Consider the following 18,057-nt stretch of genomic DNA (forward strand, 5'->3'; position numbering starts at 1 on the left):
GATATTGTCTTTCACTCGTTTTTTTATGTTGAATTTTAGTAAGTTACGTCTCCTTGTGTTGTTGCCTTCTTATGATTTCATATTATTTCGATTCATGCCTTGATCATCATTCATTTTTAGTTTACGTTTATTTTTGTTGTTGTTTTTATTTGATACTCCCCCCCCACCACCACCTCTCCACTCCTCCTTGTTTCTGGACCCTCCCCTGTCCACCCTGGGCACTCAGACCCTGGAGGAGGACGTCATGGGTCATAGTAAAGACCTATACCAGGCCATCAGCCTAGGCCAGAGCCTGCGTGCGGTCAGCAGCATGGACGACAAGGAGCTGGTGCAGGCGCGGCTGGACGCCACGCAGACGGGCTTCATCGAGCTGCAGGAACGCTGCCGGCGAAAGGCCCAGCTCCTGCAGCAGGCCCTGGCCAACGCGCAGCTCTTCGGCGAGGACGAGGTGGCGCTCATGAACTGGCTGAGCGAGGTGCACGGCCGGCTAAGCGAGGTCGCCGTGCAGGACAGCAGCGCAGAAGTGCTCCAGACTCAGCACGACGAACAGCTGGTAGAGTGGCTGCTACCGCTCCCCTATCCCCACCCCCATTCAGTTATTCCATTTGAACTTGAGTTTGCTTACACATCTTATTTCATTGTCTATTTATCCGTTGGTTTGTTTGTTCATCTTTGAGATCTGTACTGATAATGGACAGTTGTTGGAGCTGTTTTCAAATGCTTGTACTGAGATTCGCTTCATCATTAGGCTCTTCATGAAGACATCCAACTTAGGAAGCAGAATGTTGATCAGGCAATTTCCAATGGCATGGAACTTCTGAAACAGACCACAGGTAAGGCATCCAATGAAAAATCTAGAATCTATTTATGGGGTATGTATGCAAACACATTACAGTTGCGTCAACTGAATGAATCATCACTCGAGAAGTCTTAACAGAGATAAATATTTTTGCTACAGGGGATGAGGTGGTTGTCATCCAAGGCAAGCTGGATGGAATTAAAACAAGATACGCAGAGATTAACACCATGAGTAACAACGTGACGAAAACTCTGGAGCAGGCTCTCTCTCTGGCCTCCAAACTGGAACACACTCACGAGGATCTCACAAACTGGCTGGATAAGGTGGAGGCAGAACTGGAGGTCTTTGGGACCCAGGAGCCAGTAGGAGAGCAGCTGACTCAGGTTCAAGAGATCAGAAAAGTAAGTCTGCAGTGACCCTGTCATTTGATTTAGACCACAACACAGCAAGCTTTTTCATGTCGCATCCATCAGATATATGTGACTTGCACAGGCGGGTGTGACTAGAAGGTCTAAAACATTTCGCAAGGGGATTGTTCACACATGTGCATCACATCCTGTGGCCTAAACTTCTCATTTAGTCCATATCTACGCCAAAAACAACTTCTGTGAAATCGCTTTTCATGATAAAGCAACGCAGTCATTACATGACAATAACTGAAAGCTATACTCAATTAGCAGAGATAGTGCAATCAGTAATCACCAACAACAATCTACAGCGAGCTGAGGAAATTGTCTCATCATAAACAATGATGTTGAAAGCTGCCAGAACCTAATGACTTCCCTTTCTCTCTCTCCCCCTCTCTTCTCCCAGGGTCTGCTGAAGGAGATCCTAGACCACAAGCCCCAGCTGGAGAGCTTGAATGAGGTGAGCAGCTCGCTGCTGGAGCTTGTGCCCTGGCGCGCTCGCGAGGGCCTGGACAAGATGGTCACTGAGGTCAACGAGCGCTACAAGTCGGCCGGCGACACTATCACTCAGCATGTTGAGGCCATTGGTGCCGCCATATTGAAGTCCCAGCAGGTAAGTTCTCATGTAGCCCCTATTTGGCCACTGATATAAACATAGGCTTCCCAAACAAAATGGCACCAGCATTCATTCACAAGCACCAAACAAAGGGGGTCCTCGGAGCAACATGCTAATTGCTGTTGTGGGTAATAGGAGCTATTATGATGATAATTTCATCTGCTTTTGAGGAGTGCTGTGCCTGGTTAGCCCCCCTGGGAGCTAGCTGTAGTTTAGCTGTTAATGACACACAGGGTGGGGGAGTGCAGTGTCTGAGAGCTTTCTCTAGTGAGTTTGCGTATGGGACACAGTTCAGTGCAAAGCGAAACTGAATTTGCATGGCATTATTCACTCTCTAGGGCTTAATTTGGGTCCTTTGTGAAGCAGCCTTTGTGTATGAGTTAATGTATGTGCATATACAGAAACAGTGTTTGCACACAGTGACAAAGTGTATAAATGGCACAGTGTAGAATTTGGGTTAAGGTTGAAAGTTCAGATTAGCGGTTTGCTATATAAAATAAGAGAACTATAGAAGTCTTTGCAAGGCCCCTATTCTTTTTTTTCATTTGCTGTTTGGATGTTGTTACGCAAATTCTACTCAGGCTGTCAAGCCTATTTAATTTAGCTGTGTGTAAGTATCATATTCCTCCCTCCCTTCCCTGACGGGTTACCTGGGTTGTAGTTTGAGCAGGCTGCGGAGAGTGAGCTCACCTGGCTGAGCGAGGCGGAGAAGAAGCTGCTGTCTCTGGGCGAGATCCGGCTGGAACAGGACCAGACCACAGCGCAGCTGCAGGCACAGAAGGTCAGTCCGCCGCGCCGCGCCGCGTTGCCCTGCAGTACCCCACACGGGCTCTGTGCGTCTTCTCTGACATGTCACCAGCTCTGCTGCAAGCACAAACAAGCAGGCAGTAAATAAGCGTGAGCCGCAGATGTGTGTGGTCTGCGCGCGGCTGATGGATCTGAAACACAGTCTCTCCATCTTCTTTTCTCTCTCTCTCTCTCTCTCTCTCTCTCTCTCTCTTTTCCCCCCGATCCACTTTTCACTCACTCGTCTGATCTCCCTTCTCCAATTCTCCAGGGTTTTTCCATGGATATCATGAGACACAAAGATTCCGTGGACGACATTGTCAAAACAGGAGAGGCCATTATGAGCAGCAAAGATGAGATGGAAAAGCAAGCCCTGGAGGTATGCTTCACCCTGTCACATAAACAGAGAAAGTCTGAGAATAAAAGTCTACTCTTCTCAGCTAACAGCCTGTAGAGAGCTGTTTCAGTTTAGACTTTAGGCTTCACAGATTATACCTCACATATTCACCTGCTTGGTTATATAAAGACAAAGTGAGAGTAGATCCGGTCAGACAGAAAAGGTTCCAGAACATAAAAACTGTTCATATGCATATTCATACACATACAGACAGTTGTCTGGGAACTTTTTACAAAGACTGCACATGAAAGGTTCCACAAGGAAGGTGTGTTTGTAGTACACTAAGGATGAAACTCAAAAACATACAATACATACACACCCCTCCCAGGTCTGCAGTTTCTATTGTGTATTTTATTCACCAACTCAATTATGTGTAGACAAAGCTCCTTTGTCCACCGTTTAACCTATGGATCCAAACAGATGCTTAAGGTTTCAGAGTGTACAGTATAACAGTAGTCTGGGGGCTTTTATGAGGTCTGCACTGCGCTCCATTTCCTGCCTCGGCTCTTTACGAAGAGCATAAAAAATGTGAAAAATTATGCTGGTCCAGCCATGGTCTTCCTGTCCGCTGTCCCGACAGGCCAAAATCCAGACGCTGCTGGACAAGTACAGCGCGGTGAGCCAGCTGAACTCGGAGAGGTGTCTACAGCTGGAGCGTGCCCAGTCGCTGGCCAGCCAGTTCTGGGAGACCTACGAGGAGCTGTGGCCATGGCTCCAGGAGACCCGCGCCAGCTTCACCCAGTTGCCCGTGCCGGCCATCGAGTACGAGGCCCTGCGGCAGCAGCAGGAGGAGCTGAGGGTAAGAGAACTCGCCAGAGGGGTCAAGAGCCTCAGGCTTAAACACAGAGGGAAGCAAGCCAGGGTTGAGAATAGCATGCAGACTGTATATGAAGGTGGACATTAGACACTAGGGTAACACTTGAATTTAATGATACGGTACAGGATAGTGAACAAGTGGTGCTGGGAGTGAAAGAAACTCAGGGCACTCATGAGCAAACAGACTTTTTTTGATGAACATCAGATCTACATACAGATAAATGTTTTTCTATTTGTCAGTATGGACAGAACAATTATAGTGTGTACACTGAGCATTATAGAGGTATAAAGGAAAAATAAGAAGACAGGAATAATTAATGTTATTGCAGGTAATGGTTGTGTGGTACAGTAATTTGTGTGCCATTGTGTGTTTGAATGTTTAGGGTGTGTGGGTGAAAAGCCAGTGTTTGTGATAATGTTGATGACAATGTGAGTGGTTATGGTGATGACGGTAATGAAGATGATAATGATGGTCACCTCCTCCTCAGCAAATGCGTGAGCTGATCGCTGAGCACAAGCCTCACATCGACAAGATGAACAAGACAGGGCCTCAGCTGTTGGAGCTCAGCCCAGTGGAGGGCGTGCCAATCAGGGAGAAGTACACGGCCACCGACAAGCTGTACGCCCAGCTGAAGGCCGACGTCAAGCACAGGGCCGGAGCCTTGGACGAGGCCATCTCCAAGTCCACACAGGTGACCACACTTCTGCCAACCTGTCCTTAAATGATCCTTAACGTAACTTTAACTTTAACTTAACTGCGGTCACATCCATTTTACTTTTGAGTTCATTGTAGGAGTGATTGTTGATGGAGTGATCTTTTCTCATTACATATGTTTTATTTGGCTATATATTTGGCTTTTGTCATCTGACTATTATTCTTTTTTTGTCTATCTTCTGTAAATTTGTTTGGGATTAATGTCCAACGTAAGACCAAACAGGTGAGATTGGGCATTTGGCTAGAGAGCTGTTTAGTCTTGTCTCTGGCATGCGGTGTGTTCATGGATTCTTATCAAGGGCCATGTGCTTTATCGTAGGACAGCTGAGTGAAGTTAAAAAGTTTCCATTCAAGTTTTTTGTGGGATTGTTTGATGACCACCCAACATAATGACAACACCTTGTGATAACCGCTGCCAAAAAAAACCCTGATGGAGTGTCCTTATCATAGACCATTGACTCTCAGATTCTTGCTTGAGTGCAAAAAGGAAATATCTGTCATATCCTTCCTTTGAAAAGAGTGAAGAAAAACCCTAGACTTCTGCAGTGCATGCCAACTTTGTAGGTTTCGCTCCAAGTTGCTCTTGGGTTCTGAAAAATAGCCTAACCCAGTAGAGCAGTGAAGCTTTATAGTCTGTAGACTATAGACTCACACCGAAAAATGATTTATATTTCCTGTCTACATAATATGATCAGTTAAATCTTTATGGTCATGGTGTGTTTGAATGAATTGTACAAATTAGGTGATTGTTTAGTGCTTGCTTTGGGGCAGTTCCAGCGTTATGGATGTGACAATTGGACTCATATTGGTAAACAAAATGCCTTAGAGTGGGGGCAAAATTAGTATCAGTGAATTATATATATATACTTTTAATGCAACCTCTGTCCTCTGAATACTGAGAAATCCTCAAATTTCATATAATCAATTTCATCCTAAGAATACAAGGCATTTTATCAGCGTTATGGATGTGACATGAAATGGACACACTTTTGTGAGAGATTATACTTATATACAGTATGACTTATAAACAAAAGCAAACTCACATATGCACACACTCATTTACATGCACATGAGTTGCAGGAGTAGGAAATGGAGACAAATTGACAAGCGTGATTTATTTTTGCGAAGAGAATATGCAGGACTGAACGGTCATATTTTGCACCGCTATGCGGTACATCTAGTTGATTGCTGCCTTTACTTATGTTACTCTGTGGGTATTAGCTACAGAGGACCTGACACTTCAAATGCTGGCATATAAATGCGTCACATTTAAAATTAAACTGTGTTAAGCAGACGTGAACGGCAGGCTGAACAGATCTGCAACAGAAGGAGGTTGCTATGTTAACTCCAGCTGCAAAGTCAGCCATCTTCACCAGCTAACACGATAATCCAGTTACTGTACAACAACAGTATGACAGTTACAGGAAGATAATCGCTCAGATTTTCGTTATTAGGCCACTTGAAAATAGGCTATGGCTAGGCTAATCACTGGAGGTATTTTAAAATTATGTTTGTTTTGCTAATGGTTAGGCAAGGCCTCCCTGTGGTTTTGATCAACCTAATAATCTTTGAAATGTCAATTGTAAACACTAAGGTGAAATGTGTTCAAACTGACATGCCACCAGAACAGACATTTTATCAGCTTTGAGGTATAATAAAGTCTCCAGTCTTGTAAATTCACATTATGTAACATCCATAACGTCACATCCATAACGCACCATTAAAGGTTTTAAAAGTAAGAAAGGGGCACAATTTGGTCATCACACTTTACATTGATATAAATCAGCTTTGTACAGGCACTATGGACATTGTCGCATCAACACTGTATGTGTAGCATAAACTTTTCCTATAAAACGTTATGGATGTGACATGGCCATGGAACTTGCTGACTTAAAAACAAAAGCCTTACAAATGTAAGTTGTGCTCTTAAAGGCAAGCTGAGCATAGACATTGCTCTACCATTCCCTTGTCAATCTGGAATTTGTCAAATGACACAATTTGTTTGAACATTGGGTCCAATAATCCACTTTTTAAATATGTATAATATTACCATGTGAAAAATGTTGTTTCTGTATGGTTGCACACCGTATTTATGATGTAAAAAGAGTGTAATTCTCCATCAAATTCAATCAGATCAGTTACAAACAATAAAATATAGACCTAAATGAAGATTTTAACAACAGTTCTATTTGCGTATGCACAACTTTTTTTTTCCATGGTAAGGATGACCTTTGCATGGAATTGCCCTTTGCTATTTTGTGTTTGTGAAAGCATGTTAAATACATGCAGATATCTGCCTTGTTATGAAAGACAAACCTTAGCCTGTAGAGACATGTTGCCTGTTAACATAATGCATATAAAATATAAAAATATAAAATATAAAATGTAAAAATGCATGTGAAACTGACTGCGTTATCTCCCATCCACTTTCCTGTTTCTTGCCGTCTGCTGACCTGCGACGTGTTGTCCTTGCTTGTCCCCCAGTTCCACGACAAGATCGACCCCATGCTGGAGTCACTGCAGCGCATCGCCGAGCGCCTCCGCCAACCGCCGTCCATCTCGGTGGAGGTGGAGAAGATCCGCGAGCAGATCGGCGAGAACAAGGCGCTGACGGTGGACCTGGAGAAGTTGCAGCCGTCCTACGACACTCTCAAGGAGCGCGGCGAGGAGATGATCGCTCGCTCTGAGGGAGCCGACAAGGACATCTCCGCCAAAGGTACGTCCGAGCGTGTTTGCTGCCCCGTACAAAATGTGTCACAACAACTTACTCTGTGTGTGTGGATTCTGTCTGGCCGGCTTATTGAGATCATTTGTAGAAAGTGCTGGGGCCTTGGCTTTGATTCTTAGGGAACGGTAGAGCTGATGAAATGTACAGTATACTCCCTTCTGGATAAAATCACCTTAACTCGGCAGCTAGTGTTCATTGATATTAGTCTGTAAACGTAATTTGGGTTCCTTTCATTCATTCGGTGTCTTGGCTCTGGCCTAATCACAGACCCAGATCAAATGATATGTAATAGGAGAAGGGACTAAATTCAATTTCACCGATTATGTGTCCCCAAACGTGAGCTCGGGAGTGAAATGCTTGTGGTTTTGTGGTCGCCTTTTGAAGCCGTGCAAGACAAGCTGGACCAGATGGTGTTCCTTTGGAACGACATCCAAGCCCTGGTGGAGGAGAGGGAGGCCAAGCTCCTGGATGTCATGGACTTGGCCGAGAAGTTCTGGTGTGACCACTGCGCCCTCATCGTCACCATCAAGGACACCCAGGACCTGCTGCGGGAGCAGGAGGAGCCAGGGGTCGACCCTTCCATCGTCAAACAGCAACAGGAGTCAGTGGAGGTAGGAAAAGAATAAGTATATATACTCTTTTGATCCCAATCCGTGAATTAGTGAAACACACTCAGCACACAGTGAACACAGAGTGAGGTGAAGCACACACTAATGTGTTTCACCTCACTGTGTGAGCTGCACCACACGCAGTGAGCTTTGCTCAAGGGCACTTCAGCTGTTGCTACTGGTCGGGGTTCAAACCGGCAACCCTCCGGTTACAAGTCCGAAACCCAGTAGGCCACGGCTGGTTACACCTCACTTACTCAGTGTTCAGTCACACCTGGTCACTCTTTGTAGTATTTTTTTCCCACTGTTGAGCAGTGCCACTTATCTTGCAGATGTTTATTTCCAACCATATGCATGTTTTATGCAATATTTGTGTAATCAAAAAATGGATTAGATGACAAGTCCATAGTTCCTAGTGACTAGTTAATAGGCTCATAATATGTTCTTACTTTAAAGTACAGAATGTAACAATACAGTTGTATACAATATAAAAATCTGTACTTACTGATATGATATGATACTGTTATTTCTTACATTCATGGTATTGTGTGTGTGTGTGTGTGTGTGTGTGTGTGTGTGTGTGTGTGTGTGTGTGTGTGTGTGTGTGTGTGTGTGTGTGTGTGTGTGCGTGCACAGGGTTTCAGAGAGGAAATTGATGCACTGCAGGAAGAACTTGATGTTGTTCGGAACCTCGGGGCAGAACTTATGTCTGCTTGTGGGGAACCGGACAAGCCTGTGATCAAGAAGAGCATTGATGAGGTAATGATCTTTGGGAATGAAATTGGGAAAGGACATAAGAAAATGACTTTAAAATAGAACCCAGATATTCTTATAATCATACCATTATGCAGAAGGTTTGTATTTGTATTTGTATCTATTGTATTTGAAACGTCACTGGTATATCACATTTTCTAATCATTTTCGAGTCAATGCAAGCGTTCAGTCGTATGTCACTGAAAGCTCTCTAGTCAATTATCAGTGAATCAGTTAACGAGTGTGCGTTTGTGCTAGGTCAACTCTGCGTGGGAGACTCTAAATAAGACGTGGAGAGAGCATATGGAGCGGCTGGAGGAGGCCATGCAGGCTGCAGTGCAGTTCCAGGACGGTCTTCAGGTACGGCCCACCCCCCTGCCCACAGTCATCCAGAAGACATTTAGATCCCATTAGCAGACATGATGAGGGGTGTTTCTTCACCATTAGTGCTACTGTGTGTGTGTGTGTGTGTGTGTGTGTGTGTGTGTGTGTGTGTGTGTGTGTGTGTGTGTGTGTGTGTGTGTTTGTGTCAGCACTCATGGTGTTATATGACAGTGATATTTACGTTCCACGGTGTAATGTTGGCTGACTTCTCCTAGTCAGAGTGTCCTGACTCAGGCTTAGTCACCGGAAAAGGGAAATGGCTACTAATTTGTCTGCATTTTTATAATGTGAACAAATGGGGGCCTTTAGGGACAGGACGCACGTGTGTCTCTTTGTAAGCTTTAACCCCCCACTGGGCTACTGATGTCATTCATATTGTAATGTCACAGACACGTCGTCAGAATTCAGAATGGGCCTTTTGATCGGAGAGAGGGCGCACCCTGTTAGACTGGCACTCCCAAATGTGGTTGTTATGTGATGTGATGCTTTTATATATATATATATATATATATATATATACTGCAAGTGAATGCTTCCTATTACTTAGTCAGGCTTTTCCCCTCATGCTCAGTTCTTTTTTATCGCCTTCTGTTTGCTGACCATATTCATACAAAAGCCTAAAGTAAATACTATAAGGCTCCATTGGAACACCAGTACCAATTTGATTGTGTAAACAGCGTAAGGTGTGTCTCAGTTCTGTGTGTCCTCCATTGTTAGCCATACAGGTGTGCACTGGGGGTCATAAAGAGCACAAGTCTGTGTTTTTAAAGTCGGTGTTCTATTTTCCTCATCTCCTCTCCCCCCTCTGACTTCCTCCACAGGGCATGTTTGACTGGGTGGACATCCTGGAGAACAAACTGGACAGTATGTCACCAGTGGGCACTGACCTGGAGACGGTGAAACAGCAGATTGATGAGCTCAAGGTACATCATTATCATTCTTGTGTCATTGTGTGTGTTTACTGAATACATGATGAACCTATGCCTTTGCACAGTAATTCTTGACCAGTATGTCATGAGGACTTTGGAGTTATTTGGTCCAGTATGACAGGACATAGATTGAGTGAGCTTAAATGCACAGTTTGGTTATGAAAAGTGGGCTGTGTTTATATGAAGGAGAACCAATTCATGTTCTCCACCTGATGAATATCAGAAAGGTCTCGTAACAGGGCGGCTGTGTCAGAACCCTTTTGGAAAACGATAAAAGGCAGATGCATTTATATTGTGCCCTTTGATGTCTGTAGAGGGAAGGCTATTGTGCGTCGCTTAAAAGAGCCTCTTACCAACAGTGTGCAGGTTGCACGGAACACATTACCACCTGGTCGTAGCCTTGTGGTCTGCAATCATTATGTTGGCATGACAATTGATCTGTGTATGTACATCTGTGTGGGTGTTTCTCTGTGCTGTGTGTGTGTGTGTGTGTGTGTGTGTGTGTGTGTGTGTGTGTGTGTGTGTGTGTGTGTGTGTGTCGCAGGAGTTCAAATCAGAAACGTACCAGCTCCAGATTGAGATGGAGCGGCTGAACCACCAGGCGGGTCTGCTCCTGAAGAAGGTGGTGGAGGAGGCAGATCGCAGTGCCATCCAGGAGCCCATGGGCGAGCTCAAGATGCTCTGGGAGAACCTGGACAAAAAGGCCATCAACCGCCAGGTCAGCACCCAGTCCCTCAAACCAAATATGTCCCAGAAACATGTCTTGTTTTTAAAAAAATGATAGTTATAGATGAAGATCACATGTCTTAGCTATCACTGTGCTTAATGCATTTTACATGTTGTTATTATATTTACGTATAAAACATAGCATAACATTAACTAGTTTTTCAAATAGTTTTAGATAAATCAAACCAAACCCTATGATTTAAAGCGTACGTTTATTGGTCCCTTTTCTGTTCTGCAGCACAAACTGGAGGGGGCGCTGTTGGCGCTGGGGCAGTTCCAGCATGCACTGGACGAGCTGTTGGCCTGGATGACACAGACCGAGGGCCTGCTGAATGAGCAGCGGCAGGCTAGCGGAGACCCCAAGGCCATCGAGATCGAGCTCGCCAAGCACCACGTAAGCAGCCGTCTCTGCCATCACAACCACTCATCCATCACCTTCAGCTTATCTGTCCTCATGTCGCTCGGGCAATTATGTTGTTACTGCTCACAGACAGTTGGGGTTTGGGCTCCGAGTGGTTGGCTTTAATTTAGCAGCTAATAGCACGATCTCCCGGAGGGATGAATTGAGACCAATTATGTATGGCTTCTGTCATCATCTTCAGTCATTACTTTGTAAAAAAGTGTCCAATTACTGCATATGACTTTAATGTACAGTGCTAAAGTCATGGAGGTTGTGGCATTGTGGATGTTTGTATTGACGCCTTTGTCATACTTGCTCCCAGGTGTTGCAGAATGATGTCCTGGCCCACCAGAGCACGGTGGAGGCGGTCAACAAAGCTGGCAACGACCTCGTGGCCTCCAGCGAAGGTGAGGAAGCCCGCGGACTGCAGAGCAAACTGGATAACCTCGACCAGCGTTGGAAGAACATTCTAGAAAAGACAGAGCAGAGGAGGCACCTCTTGGACAGTGCCCTACTTCAGGTCAGTGAACTTCCCATGAGCCCACAGGCATCCATCTTGCACTTATACACACACACACACACACTGTACACATTGCTGGCAAACCATGAGGAATCTGACAGCATGGCTTTTACTTACACTCACCGAGCTGTGATTGATGCTGTTCACCACAGGAGTGAAAGAATTTGGGTGTCTCAAAATGATGAAGAATACTTAGGGGGAAAAGAGGAGTTTGCCTCAGGCTATTTTTTCTCCTCAGTACCCCGACACCTCATCCTTACTGTTGATTCACTACCTTGACAATAAATGGAATGCTTTTGATGTAAACTTGATGAGCGATATTAGCTATTTTTTCACACTTTCTGTTTGAAAAAAAAAAAACTTAAAAGGGGATTGTTATCAAGAATGTGCTGCTATTATTTTTTATGGCCAGAAAAACAAGACAGCTTGACAGCATATAAGAGTCCAAATCGAAGTATCAAAACCTTGTTGGGATGTTGATCTATCTGGCGAGTTTGCCAAAAATATATAATTACTGAGTCAGAAGATGATTTACAAGTTGCAGACACATTTTTAAATGTCCTGTAGTGCATTTGATGGAGAATGTTGCAACATAAATAGTTTCTCAATGAAAACAATAATTCAATAATACAACCAGCCCAGGTTAAAATAGAACATTGTCATGCATGCTGCCATATAGCATTTGCAATTTGAGTGCATTTTCTGATTGAAAACAGTCTCAAGCAGACTTTATTGTTTAATGTAACACCACTCAGACATATCCAACCTTTTTAGGCCTTAACTTCGACTTGCAGAGCCAACACCTCAGACATACATCATTTTTTTAAGAGCGGAGTCTTTTCATCATCCCTCATGGCTGCACAACGAGAGACCGAAGCCCATTGTTGTGACTCACCACCCCCATCCTCACTGACACCCCCCTCCCCCTCTGTGTTACAGGCCCAGGGTTTCCATGGAGAGATTGAAGACATGCAGCAGTGGCTGAAAGACACAGAACGTCAGCTGTTAGCATCAAAGGCGGTGGGAGGCTTACCAGACACGGCGCGGGAGCAGCTTACTGCCCATCTGGTGCGGGTTTTAAGGAATATGAAAGATGGCATGCAGATGGCAGACGCAGCCGCCGCCTCTCCGTGTTTGTGTTTATGTTTGTGTTTGTGTTTGTGGGTGGTGATGACTGACCACACAAACAAAAAGCAGGTCCCGTTAATGAGTCTGTCAGGAGTAAAAAAAAATAAACAAGTAAAAAAAAATGTCACGGATATGGATGATTAGAGCTAAACTTTTCGGTGTTAAATTTTCTTGGCACACTGCAGTGTTTACACCTCCACCCACGCTATAGTCTCAGTAATATAAGACAGTCATGGGTAGATTCCATTTTAACACCAATTATGGACAAAGTGCAGCAGCTATCTCAGAATTGGAAGTCTCACAGTCCCAGTTTGCGTGTGTGTGGGTGGACAAGCCTGCCTGTGTTAGTACTCCGGGCACGTCCTCTCTTGTGTTATGTGCTGAAACACAATACATCAAGGTCCAGCCACAGAGCAGAAATTATTTATTTTAGTGCTGATATCACTGTTTAAATTGCAGCATCAGTGTTGGACAGCGATTCTGTCCAACGTCCAGTGCCCATGTTTACAAGCGCTGATTTGACTGAGATGAAAATGTTTGGTTTACACAAAGGCCGGTCCGACCTAATCAGGGTTTTGCTCTTATCATCTTATCATAGGAGCTCTGCAGCACTTTGGAGGGCAAAGAAGACGTCTATCAGCAGCTCATGCTGAAAGGCAAACAGCTGGTCGCCATGGCGCCCGAGGGCCAAGACAGCAACACGGAACAGGACCTCCGCAACCTGCAGGACAAGTGGGAGTCCGTGCAGGCCAAAGTGGCCGAGAAAAAGGTGAGGAGTGGCCAGAGGGTGTGGGTCACGCCTGTGTAGGTCCAAAAGGAAAAGTGACTTCACAGTCACTTCACATTCACAGTGCTATTAATGCAGCCTCTCTCTGAGGGGGTGATGTCACTTACGTGTTTACCCTGGGGATTAGTGCTCAGTTGAAGGCCTGGGACTGGGGGGGGTGCTGGAATGTGAATCAGTGCGCTTTCGAATGGCCACCCTGGAGTCCGCCACAGCAGGCCGGCCTAGAAGGAGAACTTGACGCCGCACGTAAAGGAAAACATGTACTTACCGAGGTTTGGGACCCACTCCAAACCTAATCCTAGAGTCGGCTAAATACATCAGCACAGTGCTTATGTTGGATTGCATCTTTCACCGAGACTTTTTTTCCCTTCCTTGTCAGTTAAAAATGATGGGATTACTACGCAATCCCCTTCTTTTCGGTTCGCGCTCCAAGCGAACCCTGCGTTGTTACCCCGACAACGGCCCGCGAAACGAGAATGAGTTACAGTTTCACATATTGAATCAAAGCACCGAGATCCAATTATGGCAGCTGCACGGGATGTGCCCTTGCAACGCATCACTCCCCCTCGTTCCCGTCCACGGATGCGTTGGGCCTGGACGGAGCAGACGCGCCGCTCCCTGCCAGAGCCACGGGGTCAGCAGACGGGCAGACGTTAGCACTAGCGTGTGGCGGCAAGCCTTGCCCAGACGATGATGGTTCTCTCTCTCTCTTCTCTCCCTCTTCTTTGACTCTGTCTCTCTCTCTCTTTCTCTCTATCCCTCTCTCTCATTGCAGATGAAACTGGAGGAGGCTCTGGTCATGGCCACGGACTTCCATAACTCCCTGCAGGACTTCATCAACTGGCTGACGCAGGCCGAGCAGACCCTCACCATGGCCTCCCCCGCCTCCCTCATCCTGGAGACCATCATGTTCCAGATCGACGAGCACAAAGTATTTATATGCCTCTGACATGCACATGCATCATATGTAGGAGCTAAGAAGGAAAAACTGGAAAAAAAGAGATATATAAGAACTATACAGCACCAGTGTTAATCATACAATCCTGCAAGCACTGCAGGGTTGGACAGATTTGTTCCCTTAGCAGTTTATCTTGTTTGATTGCATTATGTAAGGTAATTTGGTTTGCAATCTGCAACTGTAAATGACCTCATCATATTCCAGAGGCATTTAGTATTGAATTAGTTTTTTCCATTCCTGATGAGTAGCACTCACGCACCATTTGCTTGCTGTCCATCTCTGCCACATCAATTGGCCGCCATGACGACCATTTCTTAGTTTGTTGTGTATTAAACTAATTGGTCAGGGATTTATTTAGATTAAATGGCAAATTGCACTGTGGGCTGCTCAATAGCCAACCACACCCGTGTCTTCCATCAGGTGTTTGTGACTGAGGTGAACTCCCACCGCGAGCAGATCATCGAGCTGGACAAGACAGGCACACACCTGAAGTACTTCAGCCAGAAGCAGGACGTGGTGCTGATCAAGAACCTTCTGCTAAGCGTCCAGGGCCGCTGGGAGAAGGTGGTCCAGCGTTCCGTGGAGCGCGGACGCCTGCTGGACGATGCCAGGAAGCGCGCCAAACAGGTGGAGTAGAGGGCATAGTGGTGGAATTGGCAACGTGGGGCGCATTGGGACGTCAGGGCAGTTTAGGGGAGGGGGGTCAAAGGTCACCATCGATCTACAAATCTTCTCAAATGGACCGTGGAGACTGTGTCCTCCGCTAGCTGTGGGTTTTGTGTTACACCCAGTTCATTGCCAGTAAAAATCTGAAATATTTTTCTCAGCTGTTATTTGTTGTGTTGAGTGACAGGGATTTGCTAAAGGTATTTCATCAGAATCGTGGAGGCTGAGTCTTGTGGGTTATTTAAAAAAAAGAGAAAATAAAAGAAGCTTTCATGGAGCTCGGTATATATGCCAAAAAAGAGCAGAATACCACGTAATGCAGCGGTTAATAAATAAAACTGACAGTCTCATTTCCTTTTCCCTTCTAGTTCCATGAAAACTGGAACAAACTGACGGAGTGGCTGGAGGAGTCGGAGAAGAATCTGGACTCGGAACTAGAGATCGCCAATGATCCCGATAAGATCAAGACGCAGTTGGCCCAACACAAGGTGACCCAAGCCACCCAATTAGATCCGTATCCCCCAAAATACACACACACACGCGCTTATATAAATATGCACACACACACACGGTTACACACACACACACACACACACACACACACATGCTTACACACACACACACACACACACACACACACACATGCTTACATGTACACACACACACACATACACACAACCCATCCAAGGTGATAAATAAAATCCAGACTCCTGAGGTCCTGATGAAAGCTGGCTCATGTGCAGGACTCAGCAGCTCCTTGCGAGCATGTGAAAGACAGCTGCGCGTAGCACCATCATTTGTCAGAGCTGTGAATCACGACTGCAGCAGCTGTCTGAGAGCACGCCGTTCGGGATTTTTTCGCTGGCGTTTGATTTATAAAGCAGGTGCCCTCGGTTATATCCCTACTCTGCTGGGACGGCCGCTAGGGCCTGCAACACTCTGTTCAGTGTTTGTGATGTTTAAGACTGCAGTGAGTGTGTTTCTCTAATGATGTCTCAGCACTTGGCAAGGCGCTTTCACTAATCCTTATTGTAATCCCTTGCATGTATAGAGTGAGTAATGGACGTTTCCGATTTCGGATACCTCTAATCCGGGCAGATTAGAGATGATGGTGAAACGTTATACCCCCCACGGTTTTCACTCGTGACTCCATCAACAAATCTCTGAAATGTATCTCTGCTTTTGTCCTCTGGAATGTTCTCCTCTAACACAAAGGAATAGAGCTATCCCAGAAATTAGAATATGAATCCAAGGGCAGCAGGAAACTGACATGAACTTTTAATGACACGCATGGATTTCTTGTTTCCCCTGTGCAGTTACAAAATGTGGTTTGCGTCTCTGTTGTCACTTGCATTGAAAAGATAAAATGACCATCTTCTATGTGAACTGACTGACCATCTTGCTTTTTCCACAGGAGTTCCAGAAAGCCCTGGGCAGCAAGCACTCTGTGTATGATACCACCACCCGCACGGGCCGTGCCCTCAAGGACAAGACGACCCAGCAGGACGACCTCACCAAACTGGACGACATGCTGAGCGAGCTCCGGGACAAATGGGACACTGTGTGCGGCAAATCCGTGGAGAGGTGAGGAGGCGGCTGTTGGAGCGGATCTGGTCCATTTACCGCGTTTGGCAGACCTGTCTCAGATCCTGGCTACATTTGTTCCTGTTTGTGAATCTTAATGAATCACTACGGACCTGAGTGAAATAACTCCCCCCCTACCATCTCTTGCATATGTAGGCCTTACTCAGTAGTAAATTACAATTACACATGATGCAGTTGTGCTCCACAGCAGCTTTGCTCTGGTGTCTTGCCACTGTTTACTAATGAAGAGTTGCACATTCCTTTCTCTTTAAACTACATACACACCAATGTGTACACTGATGGCCTTCATCAGGATTGCCAGTTGACACTTGGCATTGTTTACCAGACCAAACTGAGCTGCACCCTGCACACGAGTGTGATTTGACCCACATTAATACATGAGCTCGCAGCCCGAGTGCTGATCTGCAGGGTGTTGTTCAGGCATCTCTCATTACTCTCCCTAACCTAATTCACCACAGGCTGTATGGTCAATCTGATCCCAGATTAACAAATCTACATATGAATGTATTTTGTCTTGAGATGAGATTCAAGTGTGGTGGCGCTAGAAGACATTCTCTCAAATCTCATTACTGCTGTGGGAGCCCCATTGGCTTAATGCTGTGTTCCCTTGTCTTCCAGACAAAACAAGCTGGAGGAGGCATTGCTGTTTTCTGGTCAGTTCACGGATGCCCTGCAGGCTCTAATCGACTGGCTCTACAAAGTGGAGCCCCAGCTTGCTGAAGACCAGCCAGTGCACGGAGACATAGACCTGGTCCTGAATCTCATCGACAGCCACAAGGTACAGTGGGGCAAGGCCAGGAATCCAGAATCTCCAGTCACATTAGCTTGTATAGTGGACTGATGGTTGGACTTGGCAGCTCAGGTCTCTGTGGTCCAGTTGAACACAGCGCAGAGCACAGCTGACCGCACTGATGGAGCCCAGTACCTCTGAGAATACTGTTTATGTTGATGTGACTTCCTGCGCAAACAATCCCATCCTGACTATAAAATAGAACATCGTGTGCGTTTCCATGACAACTGCCATACAAAGCAGACAGGACACAGGATGGACAGACAGGATGGCCAGATAGCAGCTGTCCACGGAGCAGGTCAAGGCCGCTTCAGGGCCACTTCAGGGCCACCTAACGCCAGATCAGGCTCATGTCTGTTCCGGTCAGCCCCTCTCAGGAAGCATTTTCCCCTTGCAACACTTCCCCATACACACCAACAGACCTATACTGCTAGCCATGTAGTTTCATTGTGTTCTGCCATACATGTCCGTAGGCAAGAGGAAAGCAAACATGAAAAACAGTCGCTACTGTAAGTGACTGGGTCTAAAAACAGATCGTC

The 18,057-nt window shown here is 45.8% G+C and overlaps 1 protein-coding gene across 19 annotated transcripts in view; it reads left to right on the forward strand.

Moving 5' to 3' along the window:
• dst (dystonin) overlaps positions 1-18,057 on the forward strand; it is a 136,352-nt gene that overhangs the window by 104,608 nt on the left and 13,687 nt on the right. For 16 of the 19 annotated variants that reach the window (XM_048269229.1, XM_048269234.1, XM_048269231.1 and 13 more), the window contains 23 exons: positions 227-553; positions 749-833; positions 959-1,200; positions 1,613-1,819; positions 2,484-2,603; positions 2,880-2,987; positions 3,586-3,804; positions 4,310-4,513; positions 7,021-7,252; positions 7,649-7,875; positions 8,509-8,631; positions 8,884-8,985; positions 9,831-9,932; positions 10,483-10,656; positions 10,903-11,058; positions 11,387-11,584; positions 12,524-12,652; positions 13,311-13,481; positions 14,275-14,430; positions 14,878-15,084; positions 15,492-15,611; positions 16,538-16,707; positions 17,347-17,506. In XM_048269229.1, coding sequence (XP_048125186.1) covers positions 227-553; positions 749-833; positions 959-1,200; positions 1,613-1,819; positions 2,484-2,603; positions 2,880-2,987; positions 3,586-3,804; positions 4,310-4,513; positions 7,021-7,252; positions 7,649-7,875; positions 8,509-8,631; positions 8,884-8,985; positions 9,831-9,932; positions 10,483-10,656; positions 10,903-11,058; positions 11,387-11,584; positions 12,524-12,652; positions 13,311-13,481; positions 14,275-14,430; positions 14,878-15,084; positions 15,492-15,611; positions 16,538-16,707; positions 17,347-17,506 — 3,939 coding nt within the window. The remainder of the gene's footprint in view (positions 1-226; positions 554-748; positions 834-958; positions 1,201-1,612; positions 1,820-2,483; positions 2,604-2,879; positions 2,988-3,585; positions 3,805-4,309; positions 4,514-7,020; positions 7,253-7,648; positions 7,876-8,508; positions 8,632-8,883; positions 8,986-9,830; positions 9,933-10,482; positions 10,657-10,902; positions 11,059-11,386; positions 11,585-12,523; positions 12,653-13,310; positions 13,482-14,274; positions 14,431-14,877; positions 15,085-15,491; positions 15,612-16,537; positions 16,708-17,346; positions 17,507-18,057) is intronic. The other 3 variants (XM_048269241.1, XM_048269248.1, XM_048269246.1) reach the window with 1 other exon arrangement.

Source organism: Alosa alosa, chromosome 18 (assembly GCF_017589495.1).
Source record: "Alosa alosa isolate M-15738 ecotype Scorff River chromosome 18, AALO_Geno_1.1, whole genome shotgun sequence".
In the NCBI taxonomy this organism is placed as follows: Eukaryota; Metazoa; Chordata; class Actinopteri; order Clupeiformes; family Clupeidae; genus Alosa; species Alosa alosa.